This window comes from Camarhynchus parvulus, chromosome 15 (assembly GCF_901933205.1).
Source record: "Camarhynchus parvulus chromosome 15, STF_HiC, whole genome shotgun sequence".
In the NCBI taxonomy this organism is placed as follows: domain Eukaryota; kingdom Metazoa; phylum Chordata; class Aves; order Passeriformes; family Thraupidae; genus Camarhynchus; species Camarhynchus parvulus.
This window is the reverse complement of record NC_044585.1, coordinates 1467106-1483189: the sequence shown is the minus strand read 5'-3', so window position 1 is coordinate 1483189 and position 16084 is coordinate 1467106. Positions and strand designations below refer to the sequence as shown.

Genomic DNA, 16084 nt, shown 5'->3' with positions numbered 1-16084 from the left:
CTTTCCACTAAGAACCAAAACCTGCCTGCCCTGTGATGGATTTCAGGTCCTGTGAGACAAGGTGTGACATTCAGCTGCTCGCCCAGGCACTGCTTGGGAATGTTCTTTGCCCTTTTCATGAAAAATCACTCAAGTGAACCTTTAATCAACCTTGTGACTGCTGTACACACAGACAAGCACCTGCTCCCCCTGAGCTTGGATGTCCTGTTGTGGATGGATGGTTTTCTTTCATGACAAGTGGATCTGACCATCATTTTCAAGAAAAGTTTTTATATAACTTGTCCAAATACTGGATAGCATGATCCAGAAGCTTTGGCAACATGAAGTTCCTACTTTTCACTGCCTGGACGAGATAGGGCTCATATCAGGATCGTCCCTGCCAGTCACTGAGGACTTAACCTGCCTTATTCCCTTTCCTGTTCATGTAGTTTGGGAATCCTTATCTGTCCTAATTCCATTTCAGAGCACAGAGGCATTAGGGGAAGCAGTAAAGAGAAGTAATGAGCCCAGTGCTGAGGGGAAATAGGAGAGAGGACACAGCGATTCCCACAAGTCTCAGACCATGTCAGAAAACTGAACCAAAGAAAAATAGGAATTCTTCATCTCTCCTGTCCTCCCTGCAGGGTTTCCAGGTGCTAGTGGAGACTGAGTGGCTGGATTTTGGCCACAAGTTCGCGGATCGCTGTGGCCACGGCGAGAATTCGGACGACCTCAATGAGCGCTGCCCGGTGTTTCTGCAGTGGCTGGACTGTGTCCATCAGCTCCAGAGGCAGTTCCCCTGCTCCTTCGAGTTTAACGAAGCATTCCTTGTGAGTTGGGAGACTGCTGGCTAATACACTGCTGCTGAACACTGCTGGAGAGCCTGGGGGCAGATTTTCCCACCTTTGTGTGATGTTCTGTGTCCAAGGCCAGGTTGGACAGGAGTTGGAACAACCTTGGACAGTGGAAGGTGTCCCTGCCCATGGCAGGGGGTGAAACTGGATGGGCTTTAACGCCCTTTCCCACCCAAATGATTCCATTATTTTATATACATATAAATATATTCTATATATGCTCTCACGTGATAAAGGGAACAGGAAAGCTGCCCAGATACATGGGACAGAAGTACTTGTGTGACCCACACGGTCTGTTCACTCTTAAAAGCAGGAGCCTCAAGGACTTCTTTTAGACTTTAAAGAAATAAATTATATTAATTGAATAGCCTCACCTAAGAGGTGTAAAACATCCACACAGCCTGAAAAAAACCTTCTTACTTCCAATGCAAACTCCCCCCTCCTTGGATCTTGTTTTGACTTGAATACTCCTCCTCTAAAATCATCCTGCTCCATTCATTTTTTTCAGTTTCCTCACTGAAAATGTGTAGGATATAGGAGCTGTGCTTACCTTCTTTGGAAGCAGACAGCATTCCTATTAGGAATTCAGCCAGGATGGTCCAAGTCAGTTCTCAGATCTCTGGGGAAGTGGCAGTCACGGACTGCAGGACCAGTAGTCTGAAGAGTAGAAGTTTTTATGAAGTGTCTGATCCACTAAGAGATTGAAGGCACATTCCTGTGATTGTGGCTGACTGGAATTACCACTTGCCAGCTCAGCCATGTAACTGAGCCCATGTACAGTCCCGGAGTAGCTCAATTGTGAAATGAGATACAACAGGTAGTAACTGGCTTCACAGCACACTGCTAATCTCCATGGGCTGAGAGAGAACATACCCATGGTGTGCTGGCCTTTGTAGAGTGAACCCCTAATTCATTACAATATTGAACCACTTGTCTTCATTTAAACATCTGAATAGTCCCAAGGAAGTCATTGATATGCCTGAAGTTAAGCTGGCATTTGTTAGGCTGGGCCCAGCAAGGAGTGATTAATGATCAGCATTTCTGTGCTGCATGAATGTTTTGTAGCAGAGGAATCATGATTCTGCTTTGCCTGGCCTGCAGGGCAATGAGTTTGTATCAACATGACTTGATTAGGAACAAATATTTTGTATTTCTAGTTTATGTTTTTTCCTGAATTTGTTCAGTTCTGATTTTAAAAGATTCTGCTCCCGTTGCATTCCTGTGCAATTGGTTTGTAGGGAAGTATGTGAGAAATGCCGGGGTTACCAGGGCGGGGGTTTGCTCTGGGGAGGGAAGGGAGCTGAGGCTGAGCCCTTGTCCAGCTGACCCTGTGTGTGTGTGGCTCTGTGCAGGTGAAGTTGGTGCAGCACACCTACTCCTGCCTCTTTGGAACATTCCTGTGCAACAATGCGAAAGAGAGAGGAGAGAAACACACTCAGGAACGGACCTGCTCCGTCTGGTCTTTGCTGCGGGCAGCAAACAAAGCCTTCAAAAACCTGCTCTACTCCTCCCAGTCGGAATCTGTATGTACCCCAATCCCCTCCTGGGGGAGAGCCCCGGGGGCTGCCCCAAACAGCATCCTGCAAATGGGGGTCCCCTGAGAAACAGCCAAGCAGTGGGACCTGGTGACCTGGGGTTCCACCACAGCTGAGGGGGTGGTGTCCATGGCTGGGTTGGATGGGGCTGGGAGCAACCCAGAGTAGTGGAAGATGTCCCTGCCCATGGCAGGGGTGGCACTGGGTGAGCTTTAAAGTCCCTTCCAGCCCAAACCCTCTGAGCTGTCACCATGGACAGAGAGGTGATTCCAGACCAGCTCAGGTCCCCCTGACATTCACCTTGGAACACCCAGCTCATGCTGATGTTTGAAGTCTTGGGTTAATTTTGCTGATATTTGGGGAATGTCAAATGCCACCTCAGAAATTTCTCTGTGCTGGAAAGGTGCTTTCTGTGACTAAATGTTTTATTGTTTGTAATGGAAAACATTTCAGTGTTTGATAAATAGACCTCTCTGGAGAACTGAGCTATGTCAGAGCAGTGACACAAAATTGCCTGCAAACCTAGACACTGTGTCTAAATTCATTTTAAATCTGAACAGAAAAAGTAGCTCAGATTATTTAGTGTATCTTGGTTTCTCTTGATACCTTCAGGTTTTTGGTTTGGCTCCTCCATGTAGGAGCTCACTGAAAGTTCTGGGAAGGGGCTCAGTTGTGTGTTTGGTACAAGGTCATGTGAGGTATTCAGGGGTGCAGAGCATGGGCAAGAGAGCAAACACCAAATGACATCATGGTTAGGACTGCAATGACTTGCATAAATATTTAAACCCTTTTTATTTCTTGGAGTATCAGATGTCATAAACTGAACTGTAAGGACTGTGCAGTGGCTTTGTGTATGACGGATGTGGCTTTCAGTTGTTTCTTAGAGCAAAACTGAACTCTGGCTAAGCAGGAAGGAGTTTTATGCCCACAGTGGTTGTAAAAGAGATGAGTTTTCTACTCCCCTGAGCCCTCCTTGGCTGAGTGTGCCCTGGCTCTGGGCTGTCACTGCAATGAGCCCTTGGAGCCTTCCCACCTGACACTTCTGGGGAGAGTTTGTGAGGAAGAGCAGACTTAGCCTGGGGGGATCTTAAAGCTGTGGATGCTTCTAGATTTCCACGAAAATGCCAGGAGGAGCATAGAGAGGGCTCTCACAGTGATTGTGTGGACAGGTCTGTCCTTGGGCTGCCCTTCTGTGCTCTATCCCACTTGGCCTCTGTTCTCAGGAAATACTCACAAGGACACTCCTTCTGCACGTGGGAGTTCGGGTAATTTCCTGGTTTGGGTTCATTTTCTTGTGGTTTTGCTTCAGGCTGTAGAAGGTGCCTATGGTGCAACTGCATCTCTTATAGAACCAGAGTTATTTAGGAGCAGCAGCCACCCCACAGCCCTTCCCCTGCTCAGTGCCAGGGAAGCAGAGTGTTCACAGAATCACAGAATATCCTCATTTAGGAAGGGACCTGCCAGGATCATACAGTCCAACCCCTGGCCCTGCACAGGGCATCCCAAAATCCCACCCTGTCCCTGAGAGCATTGTCCAAATGCTCCTGGAGCTCTGGCAGCCTTGGGGCTGTGCCTTTTCTCTGGGGAGCCTGGGCAGTGCCTGTCTGATGGAGCCAGCTTTCCTCTGCCACTGCCTGCTTTTCCATGGGAAAGTTGCTTGGAAAAGAGGGGAATTGCTAAAATGAGCTCAGGTGTTTTTAAAGTGAAACAGAAAGCATATTCCACAATCAAGGAATCTCTTTTAAGATTCCTTCAAGGAACTTCTGCATGTACTGAATATGTACCCACGAGTGCCTCCTGTGGAGCCAGGCTGGGCTGTGGTGGATTGGGGTCCATGGAGTGAGTTCAGCTCCCTCTAGCACGGTGCAACACAGCACACAAGGGAACCTCAGCACTCACAACGAGCCACTGAATTCCATGAGTTGTGAAGGTGTAGGTTCACAGAGAGCTCATTGCAGGAGTTCATCCAGGAGGAGCTGAAGGCTGGCATTTTTCTGACAGAAAAAGTCATTCTAGCCCCAAGTGTGGCTGATGAAAAGCTGTCATCCAGCTGAGACCTGCCCAGTGAACTGCCCCCCTCAGAGCTGAACTTCTCCTGCTGGGAGGCAGCAGCTGACCCTTCCCTTGTGCTCCCCTGGCAGGTGCTGTATCCCGTGTGCCATGTGCGGAACTTGATGCTCTGGAGCGCTGTTTACCTGCCCTGCTCCTCCCCCTCCACGCCCGCCGACGACACCTGTGCCCCCTACCCTGTGCCAGGCTCTAGCCCCGAAGAGCAGCCTCTGGGCAGGTGAGCCTAGAGCCCAGAAATCCCATCCTGTAAAGTAAGATCAACAGAGAATATTGGGGATATGGAAGGAGAATGTTTGGGTGGGAGGGCAGGATTTCTCCTGGGTGTATTGGCAGAACTGTGGGACTGAGCTGCCCAAGCACAGCCTGTCTGTGGGGTGGGTTTGGAAGCTGTCACATTGCAGGGCTGACAGCGTGGCAGAGAGAAGCTGGGCAAATAGAGTTCAACTCTGGGTGTCACATAGCCACAGAGAATTCCTTCTATCCTTGTGGGATATAAGCTTTCACTGGTTATCTTGAATTTGAGTTCTTTTTCAATGTTGCATAACCGTTTCTTTGCTTTTGTACGGTGACTCTGAGCACATGTTAATTAGGAGGTGTGACCAGGCTGTAAGCACTGGGGCTTGCTGGTAAAGGGATTAATCTGGGAATGTTTGAAGTCTGGTTTAACATATTTTCCTCATGGCAAACAAAGTACTGAAGCAGCTCTGCACTACAGATGGTCGGAATGTGCTCCTGGATAATATTTCCCACAAGTCCATTAGCTGGCAGATTGTTACTGTCCTAACTGGGGGGCTGGTTTTGAACCACAGTAGCTCAGTGTTATTAAAACATCTCTGATTTGGGAGTGGGATTGTTTGTCCCTTTGCAGGCTACCAAAGACAAGATCCTTTGACAATCTGACAACAGCCTGTGACAGCAGCGTGCCTACAACCAACCGCCGGAGCAGCGACCCCAGCCTCAACGAGAAGTGGCAGGAGCACCGCCGCTCCCTGGAGCTCAGCAGCCTGGGCCCCCCTTGGGACGACCCCTTCGAGGGGGACGGGCTGGGCAGGCAGGGCAGGGCCCCCATGGGGGCAGAGCTCTCTGTGGCAGCTGGGGTGGCAGAGGGACAGATGGAGAACATTCTGCAGGAGGCCACCAAAGATGATGTTGGGCTGGAGGAGCACTTGAGGGGTGGCCTGGAGGCAGCAGGGAAAGGGGATGAGGTTGGCCTGGATAAGGAGAAGAGAGCTGACAATCTGTGTGGGGAAAAGGCCGAGGCGGATACAGGTACCGTAACGAACAATCCCACAGCCAACCCACACCCAGCCTCACATGGTGCTGCAGAACTCCAAGGACAGCAGGACGAGCACAGCGACCCCAGCTGCGCTCTCCAGAAGGCACCTCAGGGGAGAGGACTGCAGGCTCTTCCTTCCGAGGGCTCTGGAAACAGAGATGCTCCAAACAACACGGAGGAGGAAAGTCTTGGGAAAGGTGAAGGAGAAGCAGAGAGCCCGTGCAGCACGGCCCAGGCCAGCCTTGCCTTCCCTCTGACAGCCCTGCTGGAGGAAAGGACATCCAACATCGAAAGCTCCACAGAAACCTTAACAGAGACGGAAGCAAAGCCCGAGCTCACGCCCAGGGCTCTGTGCCACAGGCGTCACCCCTTCGACAACAGCGCTGACGAGCTGTCCCGAACTCTGCAGAACAGGCCGGAGGGGGAGTGTATGATAGAGCTCCAAAAACTGGGATCAAGAGTGCATAGGACTTCTGGTAGCAGCACCACACACCTCCCGATGCCTTCCCCTTGTGCCTTGCCTCTAGCAGACCGCAAAGATGAGCTGGTGTATAATGGGGAGCTGGAGCTGGAGAACAAACTGGTGGAGAAACCCGCGGGATTCACGGCCCCGAAATTCCCCGCCACCAACGGACACTGCGTCAACGGCGAGGACGGGCGGATCAAGGCCTCGCTGAGCCGGCAGGTGTCCACGGCCAGCTGCAGCTCTGCTCAGCTCCACCTGAGGAACTTGCACCAGAAATGGATGTTCAGCCAGCTCGGGAAGCAGCCGGCCAGCAGCCCGGACCAGCCGGCCCGCAGCCACCTGGACGATGATGGGATGCCCGTCTACAGCGATGTCATCCAGCAGCGCCTGCGCCAGATCGAGACGGGCCATCAGCAGGAGGTGGAGACCCTCAAGAAGCAGGTGCAGGAGCTGAAGAGCCGCCTGGAGAGCCAGCTCCTCAACAGCTCCCTGCGGCTCAACGGCGACTACGGCGACGAAGTGGTGAGTGAGCATCGCTGGGCTGAGCTCACCGAGCCCTCAGCTCCTGGCTCACGGCTCAGGGCCTGACTTCTGGGCTCTTACCGACCTCTCCAGGTCATCCTGAGGAGGGCATCCACTGCCCGAGTACCTGATAGTGGCAGATGCTGGTGACTGATACTGTCACCAAACTTCAGATTGAGCAGAAAGGTTTATTTCCAGATGGGTGTTGCACAGCAGCTCACACACCCCTGGCCATACCTTCCCTGGCCTCGGTAAAACCGACCAAACCTTTGATTACCAAACCTCAATAAAACCAAACAAACCCCTGGCTTACTGCTGTCTTCATGTAGGGCAAAGTTATTTTCCAGTGCTGTTTTTGGCACAGGAGCATAGGATGATCCCTTGGTTCTCTGCAGGTCCCAGCTGCACTGGCAAGCTCTGTGAGCTCAAACCCATCAGGGTCACACCATCCCTTTCAGGTGCTCTGGGCTCAATGACTAGAATAAATTTCTAGAATTCTAAATTAACTGGAATAAATTATCTGAGCTTTTGTGCCAGCTGTATTTCAACAAGGGTTTTTCTCTCAATGAATTAGGGATTTTAAGGGAGCTTTTAAACCATTTGCACTTTTATTTTGAAATGTTTAAATTTGTAAAAGTAGAGACTTCTGTAGAGAATTGTGCTTTCCTGTGGGTTTGAGCACTTGCCTGTAATTCCTGAGGCTGTCGCAACACCCATCAGAAATTTCCTTTTCCTACATGGTTCATATGCCTGCAAAATTGAAAAAAAAATATTTGTAAGAGGTTCCCAGCTTCTGTTTGTTGAATTCACTGTTTAGAAGTGGCAGAGGTGCTGGATAGTCCCAGGTACGTTTGTTGTGAAAAATCCTTGGAGCCTTTTTGGCTCTTCCTATTGGAGATGCAGCACAAGGTGCTCATTGGGCTCAGTGTCACTGCTAAAAGCTTGAATTCCTTGGAGAAATTGGGTGCTTTGCCTTAATGGATTCTGCTCCCATTTTTAAGGGCCTTCAGAAGCTGCAGTGTAGAGCTGGCAGTGCCTCCAGAAAATTCCCCATTTTTAAGGACCTGATCTCTACCTTCTCTTTGTGCCTCAGCTTGGGAGTTGCAGGTTTTCCTCTGGAACTCCAGGATTGCCCATTCCTCAGGCATCAAAATATATTAACTCAAGATTTCTTGCTATTTTGATACATTTTAAGGGCTGGCTGAGTTTTAAGTGAATTAAAATCCACCTCTATCTGGATGGACTATATTAAGGAAGCATTATTCCCAAAACCTATACATAGAATATACATGGCTCAAATTCTGAGTTTCCCATATGCAATTTGGCTTGTATTTTCTAGAATCTTTGCCAGCAAAAGGATATCTGTATTACTAATTATAGTTTTGAAAGTGAAACACCCTTGGAAAGGAATCAGGACCCTGGAATTGGAGCCACAGGGAGCAGGTTTTAGTTAATTACCCAAAGCCTTCCCAGAACTCTGCAGCAGAAACTGGATCCTAAATCCACTCTGCCTCACATCATCCCATCACCAGAGGGTCCAGGCCTGCCCTGTTGGGGTTTCTGGGTTTTATTTGTGTGGAACAGGGATCCGGGGGGTTCCGTTCAGCTCTGTTTGTTTGCCAACAGACGTCTATTCCCGACTCGGAAAGCAATCTGGATCAGAACTGCTTGTCTCGCTGCAGCACAGAGATTTTCTCTGAAGCCAGCTGGGAGCAGGTGGATAAACAGGATACAGAGGTACAGACTAAATCCCTGTAAATTGCTCACTCTGGGATAACCCTAATTGAAATTATCCTCTGGCCTTTGGTCGTGTGCCACTTCTTGGGAACTCTTTTCCTTGTGTTCCGCTGGTCTCTCAGCTGACATACCAGTACCTGTGCCTATGAGCCCTCTGCTGCACAAGCTCTGGGACTGGGGAGGGGGCTCAGCCCAGGAGCCACTGCCCTGTCCCTGACGCCGCTGGCCGTCCCCACAGGTGACGCGGTGGCTCCCGGACCACCTGGCCGCGCACTGCTACGGCTGCGACAGCGCCTTCTGGCTCGCCAGTCGGAAACACCACTGCAGGTAACTGGGAGGGACTGGCTGCTCTGCCCCTGGCACCAGCACGGACACAGCCCCTGCCCAGGGCTGCCTGTTGGGCAGGGGTGGCTGCTGAGGGAGCAGGGCAGCTCCTGCTGCTCAGCTCAGTCCGTGCAGGGAGGTATTTAAAAGCCACGTTTGGTGTCTGCTCCACTCCAGCCAAAGCAGATCCCACCTTTCTTTCCTCAGACTGGATTTGGAGGCAGTTTAGATTTATACAAAATAGAGCTCTGTCCTCTTAGCATTCAGAAATTCTATATATGAGTTACATGAAATACAGGAATAGCATCTTCTTCCCATTGCTGGTTGGAAACCTGCTCCTTTCCTTCTCTAACCTTTCTCCCCTTTTATTAACTTGCTCCTACAGAATCTGAATGGAACACCTCTGTGAGGTCAAAGTTTTCTGGATTATTCTTTGCTAGACCTGTTGCCACAGAGGCTGCAGCATCTCAGGCAGCAGCAGGGGCTTGATGAAGAGCCAGAGGCAGAGACCACATGGCTCAGTATGCTGGAGTTAAAGCCAGAGAGTCTCCAGTTTCCAGTTCTGTTTCAAATAAATTCCTATTCCTGGTTTCTGAACATGCAAAAACTATTACAGGAACCATCATTTAAATAAATCTCAGTTACCACATTTTGAAGCTCTCCTGCTTTTTGAAGTTGCAAAGAGTAATGAACATAGTTTTGAGTTTATGTCTGGTTTATATTTTCCTCCATTTAGTCTTGTAAAGTTAACCAAACCCAGGGAAGAAGGAGAAGAATCTGAACTTATTTTTTTTACCATGCCCACTGCGTTTGTGCAAATTTGTATCCCCAGGGCTCAGTTCCCTAAATCTGAGCTTGGGACAACTCCCAGAGCCTGGATACACACAGGTCAAAATGGACTCAGGGTTTCAGATCTGGCTCAAATCTCCCTGTAGGGTCTTTGCCTCTTCAGCTTCCACATGTGCAGTGACCCAGCTGTTGGTGAGACCAGCACCACGAGTATCTCTGTAGTAAACATTTACACCCCTCCCTGGGAGTGGAAATGAGTTGAACCCCACAGTGTAAGGCCTTGAGTGGAGTAAAACCTTCCAGCTTCCTTGGTTGCCAATGTTTGCTCCCTCTGCCTGTAGCCCTGAGCTCTCTCTCCTCCCTGCAGGGACACTGACCAAGTTGATCAGCTCTGGTGAGCATTTCCAGCAGCCTCTGTCCGTTGTCCGTCAGCCTTTCCTGGGTGACTTCTCCCAACTAACTCAGCTCTTCTCCCTCTTTGTTTCTCACTTGCCTGGAAATCACCAGAACTAAGCTGGGGGTGGCCAGCACGAACTGCTGGGGGTTGGATCTGTGTGAACAGCCCTCTCTCCTCACAGAAAGGCTTTTAGGACTTGGCTTTGGGGAGCTTAACTGGGATGTGGCTCAGACTAACACTCACTGTCAGTCCATGTGTGTACTGCTCACTGACAGGAGATTGTCTTGCAAGTTTCATGCATATATATTTGATCATTTCCCTTTTCCCCCATATTTTTGGGAGAGGGCCACATGTTACCAAACAATTCCAATATTGCTGTGCAGGGTGTTGGCAAAAACCTGCCACTTGTTTTAGAGGGACTGAAAATCCCATGGCTGGAACAGGTGCCACAGAGCTGGTGGAGGGTCAGGATAACCAAAACTCGATGAATATCTGAGATTTGGGATGAGGAGAGGAGTGGGGAGTGTGGCTTTCAGCCCCCCTTCCTCAAATGAGCAGCATCCCTTTTCCAGCCTGTTTTTTAATGTCTGTTTTTAATCTCTGAAGCAAAGCAGGGACCACCGGGTAGAAGGATGAGCTGTCCAGAGCTTTCCAAAGCAGTGTCAGAGCACCATTGTCTAGGATAAAACAACAAAAACCCCAGCATATGTTAGGAATGGTGAGCTCCAACAAAGAGATCCTTGTTTTAATCCCTCTGGTTGGTTTTCCCCTCATCCATCAGTGAGCTACTCAGGGATAATCATTCCTTGAGCAGGGAGATGGGGCTGTGGGAGCTGTGTGGCACCTCCCAGGGCTGTTCTGTTCCCACTCCTAAAGGTGCTTCTGACAGGGATTTCCAGCAGGGCCCTCCAGTCTCCAGAACCTCTGCAGAGGCTGGTCCCTGTCAGCCTTCCTGTGCTGTGGTTCCGGCTCTGAGGCCCGGAGCGCTGTGTGGAACTGAGGAAATGAGCCCACTGAAGTGGGAAATGGGATTTCTCTGCTGTTTCTCTCCCCATCAGTGACCAGCAGCTGGAAATCTCCTTTCTTGGCAAGGAAGGATTAATCAGAGCTGTTGGGTGTCAGCAGAATTCCCTGGCAGTCTCTTGGCAGCAGCAAATCTCCAGTGCAGAACAGCAACAGCACCAAATCCTGATGCCAAAGAGTTAATGGAGAGGGCAAAACCCAGATCCCTGGAGTGCTGCTCCCAGCTCCTTGTAGGAATTGAGGAGGACAGGGCACACAGGGCTCCCAGGTTTTGAGGGGTTTGCAGAAGGTAATTAATGACTCTGAGCAGTAACGAGGTGCATGTGCCGGTGCGGCTCCGCCAGTGCCGGGAATGCTGTGCGCGTGCCCACCTGTGCATGGAGCACCTGCCTACCCACCCCGGGCTTTGCATGTTCCTCCTTGGCTCAGTTTCCTTGGATGCAGGAGTGGGGACTTCTGGAGTGGCTGTGGGGGCAGTGGGAGGATGGCAGCACCGAGGGCTTTGACATTTCCATGTTTAAACCTTTCCAGCTCTGAGCAGTCCGGCCTGCTCCCAGCACTGCCACATCCCTCCTGTGAGCCAGAGCTGGATCAGCTGCATGAGCAGGGCCAGAGCCCCCATTCCCAGTGTTCCCCACATTCCCCATGGCCTGGCTCAGAAGGGCCCGTGGTGGCTCTGCTTCAGCCCCTCAGCCCTGAGCCCCAGTGTGGCATTGACATCGTGCTGGAGCCCCTTTGCAGCACATCCAGCCTGGAAGTGTCCAAGGCCAGGCTGGACGGGGCTTGGAGCAGCCTGGGACAGTGGAAGGTGTCCCTGTTCATGGCGGGGATGGCACTGGGTGAGCTTTAAGATCCCTTCCCAGGTAAACCATTCCATGGTGAATGGCAGAGAGCTCTCTGTGTGACAGGAGGGCACAGCCTGTCCAGCCTGGCTCAGAGGCATTTAAGGACCTGCAATTCCACGCTGGCCCTGGCTCCATGCTCCTTCCTGTGCCCATTCCCTGGATCTCTACTCCATCCACAGGAGGGAGGAGCACAGATGCTGGAGCTGTCCCTGTCCATGATCTGGCCTGTAGGGAGGTATCTCTCCCATCCCAGCGCTGGGAATATCTAATTTTACACCTCAGGTAACTTTGTCAAACTCCTTCTGATTTTTTCTTTTCCATTTCTCCTCTGTTCCTGATGCAAGGAATTGTGGCAACGTGTTCTGCTCCAGTTGCTGTAACCAGAAGGTGCCCGTTCCCAGCCAGCAGCTCTTCGAGCCCAGCAGAGTCTGCAAATCCTGCTACAGCAGCCTCCACCCCGGCAGCTCCAGCCTGGACCTCGAACTGGACAAGCCCATCACTGCCACGTCCAACTGAATTCCTGGCCTGGGAGCGGCGGGGGAGCAGCCGAGCCGAGGCTTCCCCAGGACACGCGGATCCGGGGCCGAGGCCGGGAGGCTGCGCTGGAGCTGGGGCCGTGGGCGCTGCCCGGCGGGACAGACCTCGAGGATGGGATCCTGTGGGATTCTCCTTGCCCAGCTCCTCCCCCTTTCCTGCCTGTCCTGTCTGTGTGTCCGTGTCCCCGCGCGTGCGTGTGTGTATATATAATAATATATCTGTTTGTTTGCGGGAGGGTCCTGGAGGTGGGGAGGGAGCTGGTGAGAGCCAGGATCCCTGGGGTATTTATCTGTCCCACTGCAGAACTGCTGCAGACCGAGGCTTTTGGGGAGCAGGGAGCAGAGGGAGCCGGGCCGGCCGAGTGCAGAGCCTGAATAGCTGCAGCCTCCAGTGCTTTCAATCACTCCTGTTATTCCAAACCTGAAACTGCTGTTTGGGAACCTGTTGCTGCTAGAAGAGGTGGGAATCTCCTTCCCCAGAGACCTTTTCCCTCTCTGTTCTCACAGTGGCTGCCCGAGGGGGTCTCAGTCAGGTTCCTGCACTGGTGGCTCTGTACCTGCACGCACAATCCGTGAGGTCTGAGCCCTCACAGCAGGAACACCTGGAATGCTGGCTCAGGAATGCACGTGCTGTTGGTGAGAGCCGAGCCAGGCATCACACCGGGCCTTGCCAGGCGTCTGGCCATGCAATTCCTGCTTCAATCCAACTAGGACAGGAGCAGAGCTCTGCCTTGTCCTTGCCCCATCCGTGTGAGTCCCTCTGGGAGCAGAGCATTGCCATGGTCAGGTCCTGGCTGGTCACTCGCACTTTACTGGACGATCCAAACTGACGGAAGGCGGCCGGGACCCGCCAGGGCTCGGCCTGTGAGGATTGCGCTGGTGCTGGGGCTGGGCACCCTCCTGGGATGCTCCTCCTTTCCCAGGCTGTGTTCAGTGTACTCCAGATAGGAAAAAGCTGCCTGAGGAGCTTAAAACAATCCAAAATACATTATGGATTCCCCTTCCTCCTCCTGTCCCAATCAGACTCACCTCACTGAAGGGTGAAACTCCCAAATATCCATTTGTAACCAACTGGTAGGTGCTCATCCCTTTCCCTTCCCATAGATCCTGCTTAGTGCAATCCGGCAAGGAGGAAGAGTAGATCCTGCTCACAGTGCATTCCCTAGGCAAAATCCCAAATTCTCTGTGGTATTCCCAAGAATCCTGCTGGAGTATTTGAGAGTTCTAGATACAACAGGTCAAAATCCAAGAAACCTTGGGAAAGGAGCATTTCCCTTCCATGGAATGTCACAATCACATCATCCAAAGGGAGGGTCACGTGGAGAAACCATCTGGCAGAGCTCAGATCTCTCTTGGGGGAGACGCTGAGGTGGTTGGAGTGTGCCCTTCCCACCCTGCCAGGATCCGTGCGCTGCCGTGAATGCCCAGGAAGGAGGAGGCTGCGTCCTTGTGGGAAAGGGGTCTGGGAAGGGACGGAGCATCTTGGGATCTCCCTGGCACAGGTGTAGAGAAAGAGACCCTGGAAGTGAAGGATGGGGTTTCCAGCCAAGGCAGGTTTAGGATCTGTTCCTAACCCAGCAGTGGGGGCTGGAAGGGAGGCACAGGCATTGCTGTTGGTGCAGAGCGGGACGAGGGTGGCAGGGCAGGTGGCAGGGCCGGGCTGGGGGGACACCCCAAGCCCAGAGTGTGGCTTTGGGTGCAGAATCAGCCGGAGCCTCCGCACGTGCCAAGAGGGTCCGCTCCGGGCCGGGCTGGGATGTACAGTGTGAATAAAAGCTTGCAGCTCTTTAGGCTTTTTTGGATCGATGAAGCACTTTTTTTATTAATATTATTTTTTCTTTGTATGTAAAGGAGGAAGCCGTCTCTCCGTAGCTGTGTACAGAAATAACCCTTCTCTCCGCAAGAGAGTAAAGTGCTCCTATATTTTTCATTTTTGTCAAAAGCGAGAAGTAAATACTTTAGAATTGTTAAATATATAAATAAAAGTGAATAAAGTTTAGACTTTTGCATGGGAGCATTTGCTAACACACTTTCTAATTTTTTATTTTTCTTCCCTGTTCCTCAGAGGGATGTATTGGAGGCTCAGCAGGAACACCAAGGCCTTGGAAAAGGAGGCTGCAGCTGCTGCCCTTGGCTTTGTGTTCTATGCTGTGCCTTTCCAAGGAACAACAAACTGTCACTCCTAAAGACAAAAATTTAAATCTTAGGCTTGGTTTTCCTGGTGCAGGAGTCCCAGGAAGGGGGAAGCACACAATGCACACACCCTGCCAGGTTCTGTTGGCACAGTCAGCATGGTTTTCCCAGGATGGAGAAAGGTGCCAGTCTCAGTTTCCTCCATAGTGTGTTTTTCTTTTTCCCCTTGACCAACCATGGTATTTCAGTCTGGTGATGTTACACAAATATAGGAGCAGCCCGGATCTCCAGGGAATTCCCCTGCTTTTGCTGGGGTTTGGCAGTGGAGGCTCCATTCCCACTTGCACCTGCCTGATGCTGGATGGTGGAGCTGCGGCTCTTTGGGAACAAACCAAACTCACTCAGGTTTAAGATCTCTTTGTCCCAGAAGGTGGAGAACTCAACTGATATTGGTCCTGCACAAGGGTCATTCCCATTTTCCAAGCACTGCCTGCTCATTCCAGCTGTGCACAGTCCTGTCCCCTCAGGCCCCCCACCATCATTTATGTCTTTTCTTACATATTTGAGGATTTGCCCTGAATTCTTGGGGGTCTGAGCAGCTGTGAGAGGTGTGGGGCCAGACACGTCATCACAAGACCTTGAGCACATTCCCTCCATGATTCGATGGTGTTCATTAAATCAAAATAAACCAGGTTGGGGTAGAGCTGCTGATGGGATGTGGAGTGGAAAAGAAGCAGGAATCACGTTTGGTGGTGTAAGGAACTGTGCAAAGTGTTTCAGTTACACCTCACAGTGGGATTTCCTGGAGCTCCTCTCATACCTGAGTTTCTCCTCTCAGGAGCTCATTGTCCTGCAGATGTTACGAGCCCCGGGCACAGCGCTGCCGGGAAGTTTCTGCTCGGGAAATTTCATTCAAAAATTTTTTTCAAAAAAATCTCATTTCTGCTCGGGAAAAGCCGAGTGTGGGTCTCTGCCCCGGCAGAGGGATCAGAGAAGTTCTGAGCTTCCCCACGGTGCAGCGGAGGATACGGCTGAAGGTGTCAAAGCTCATTTCCCCGTGATCAATTCTTCCTAAGGAGCCTCCTTCCCTCTCTCCTTTGTCCCAGCTCTCGGACAGCCCGTGAGCCTGTCAGGACACCGCGCTGCTGTCGCGATAGGCGGCTCCAGTGCTGCCCCCGGGGCTGTGGAACAACCTCCTGGGTCGGGATCTCAGCCAGGGTCAGGAATCACCGGGAGCTGAGGGCCCCGCTCATGCCAGGGTCCCCTCCTCCCCGAAGGGCAGAGGGAGGTGGCACCGGGGTCACTGGGCGGGAGGGATCTCACCCGGGAGGGCTCAGTGCTCGGAGCTGGGCACGGTGAGGGTGGTGGAGGCACGGGCAGGGTGGGAACCAACGGCTCTGCCGGGGAAGGGAGGGAAGGAGCTGTTCGGGAACTGCTCCACAACCTGGGAAAGGCTGCAGGAGTGGGAGGAGTCCTGCCCTGGGAGAGGTTCCGAGGTGTTGAGAGGCTGCAATGGGCAATAACCCCTCAGGAAGCTGAGCAGGTTCAGGGCCTATCCAGAGTCCTGGAATTACCCAGGACGAGGTTTGGAGTCAGCA

The 16084-nt window shown here is 51.7% G+C and overlaps 1 protein-coding gene across 1 annotated transcript in view; it reads left to right on the top strand.

Annotated features, from left to right (window-relative positions):
* The window catches only part of MTMR3 (myotubularin related protein 3), a 75035-nt gene extending 60668 nt beyond the window's left edge, over nt 1-14367 (top strand). The window contains 7 exon segments of the mRNA XM_030958634.1: nt 624-809; nt 2186-2356; nt 4510-4655; nt 5307-6702; nt 8329-8439; nt 8678-8766; nt 12162-14367. Of these exon segments, the coding sequence (XP_030814494.1) occupies nt 624-809; nt 2186-2356; nt 4510-4655; nt 5307-6702; nt 8329-8439; nt 8678-8766; nt 12162-12333 (2271 nt within the window). The 3' untranslated portion in view covers nt 12334-14367.
* Nucleotides 14368-16084: the final 1717 nt, after the last annotated feature.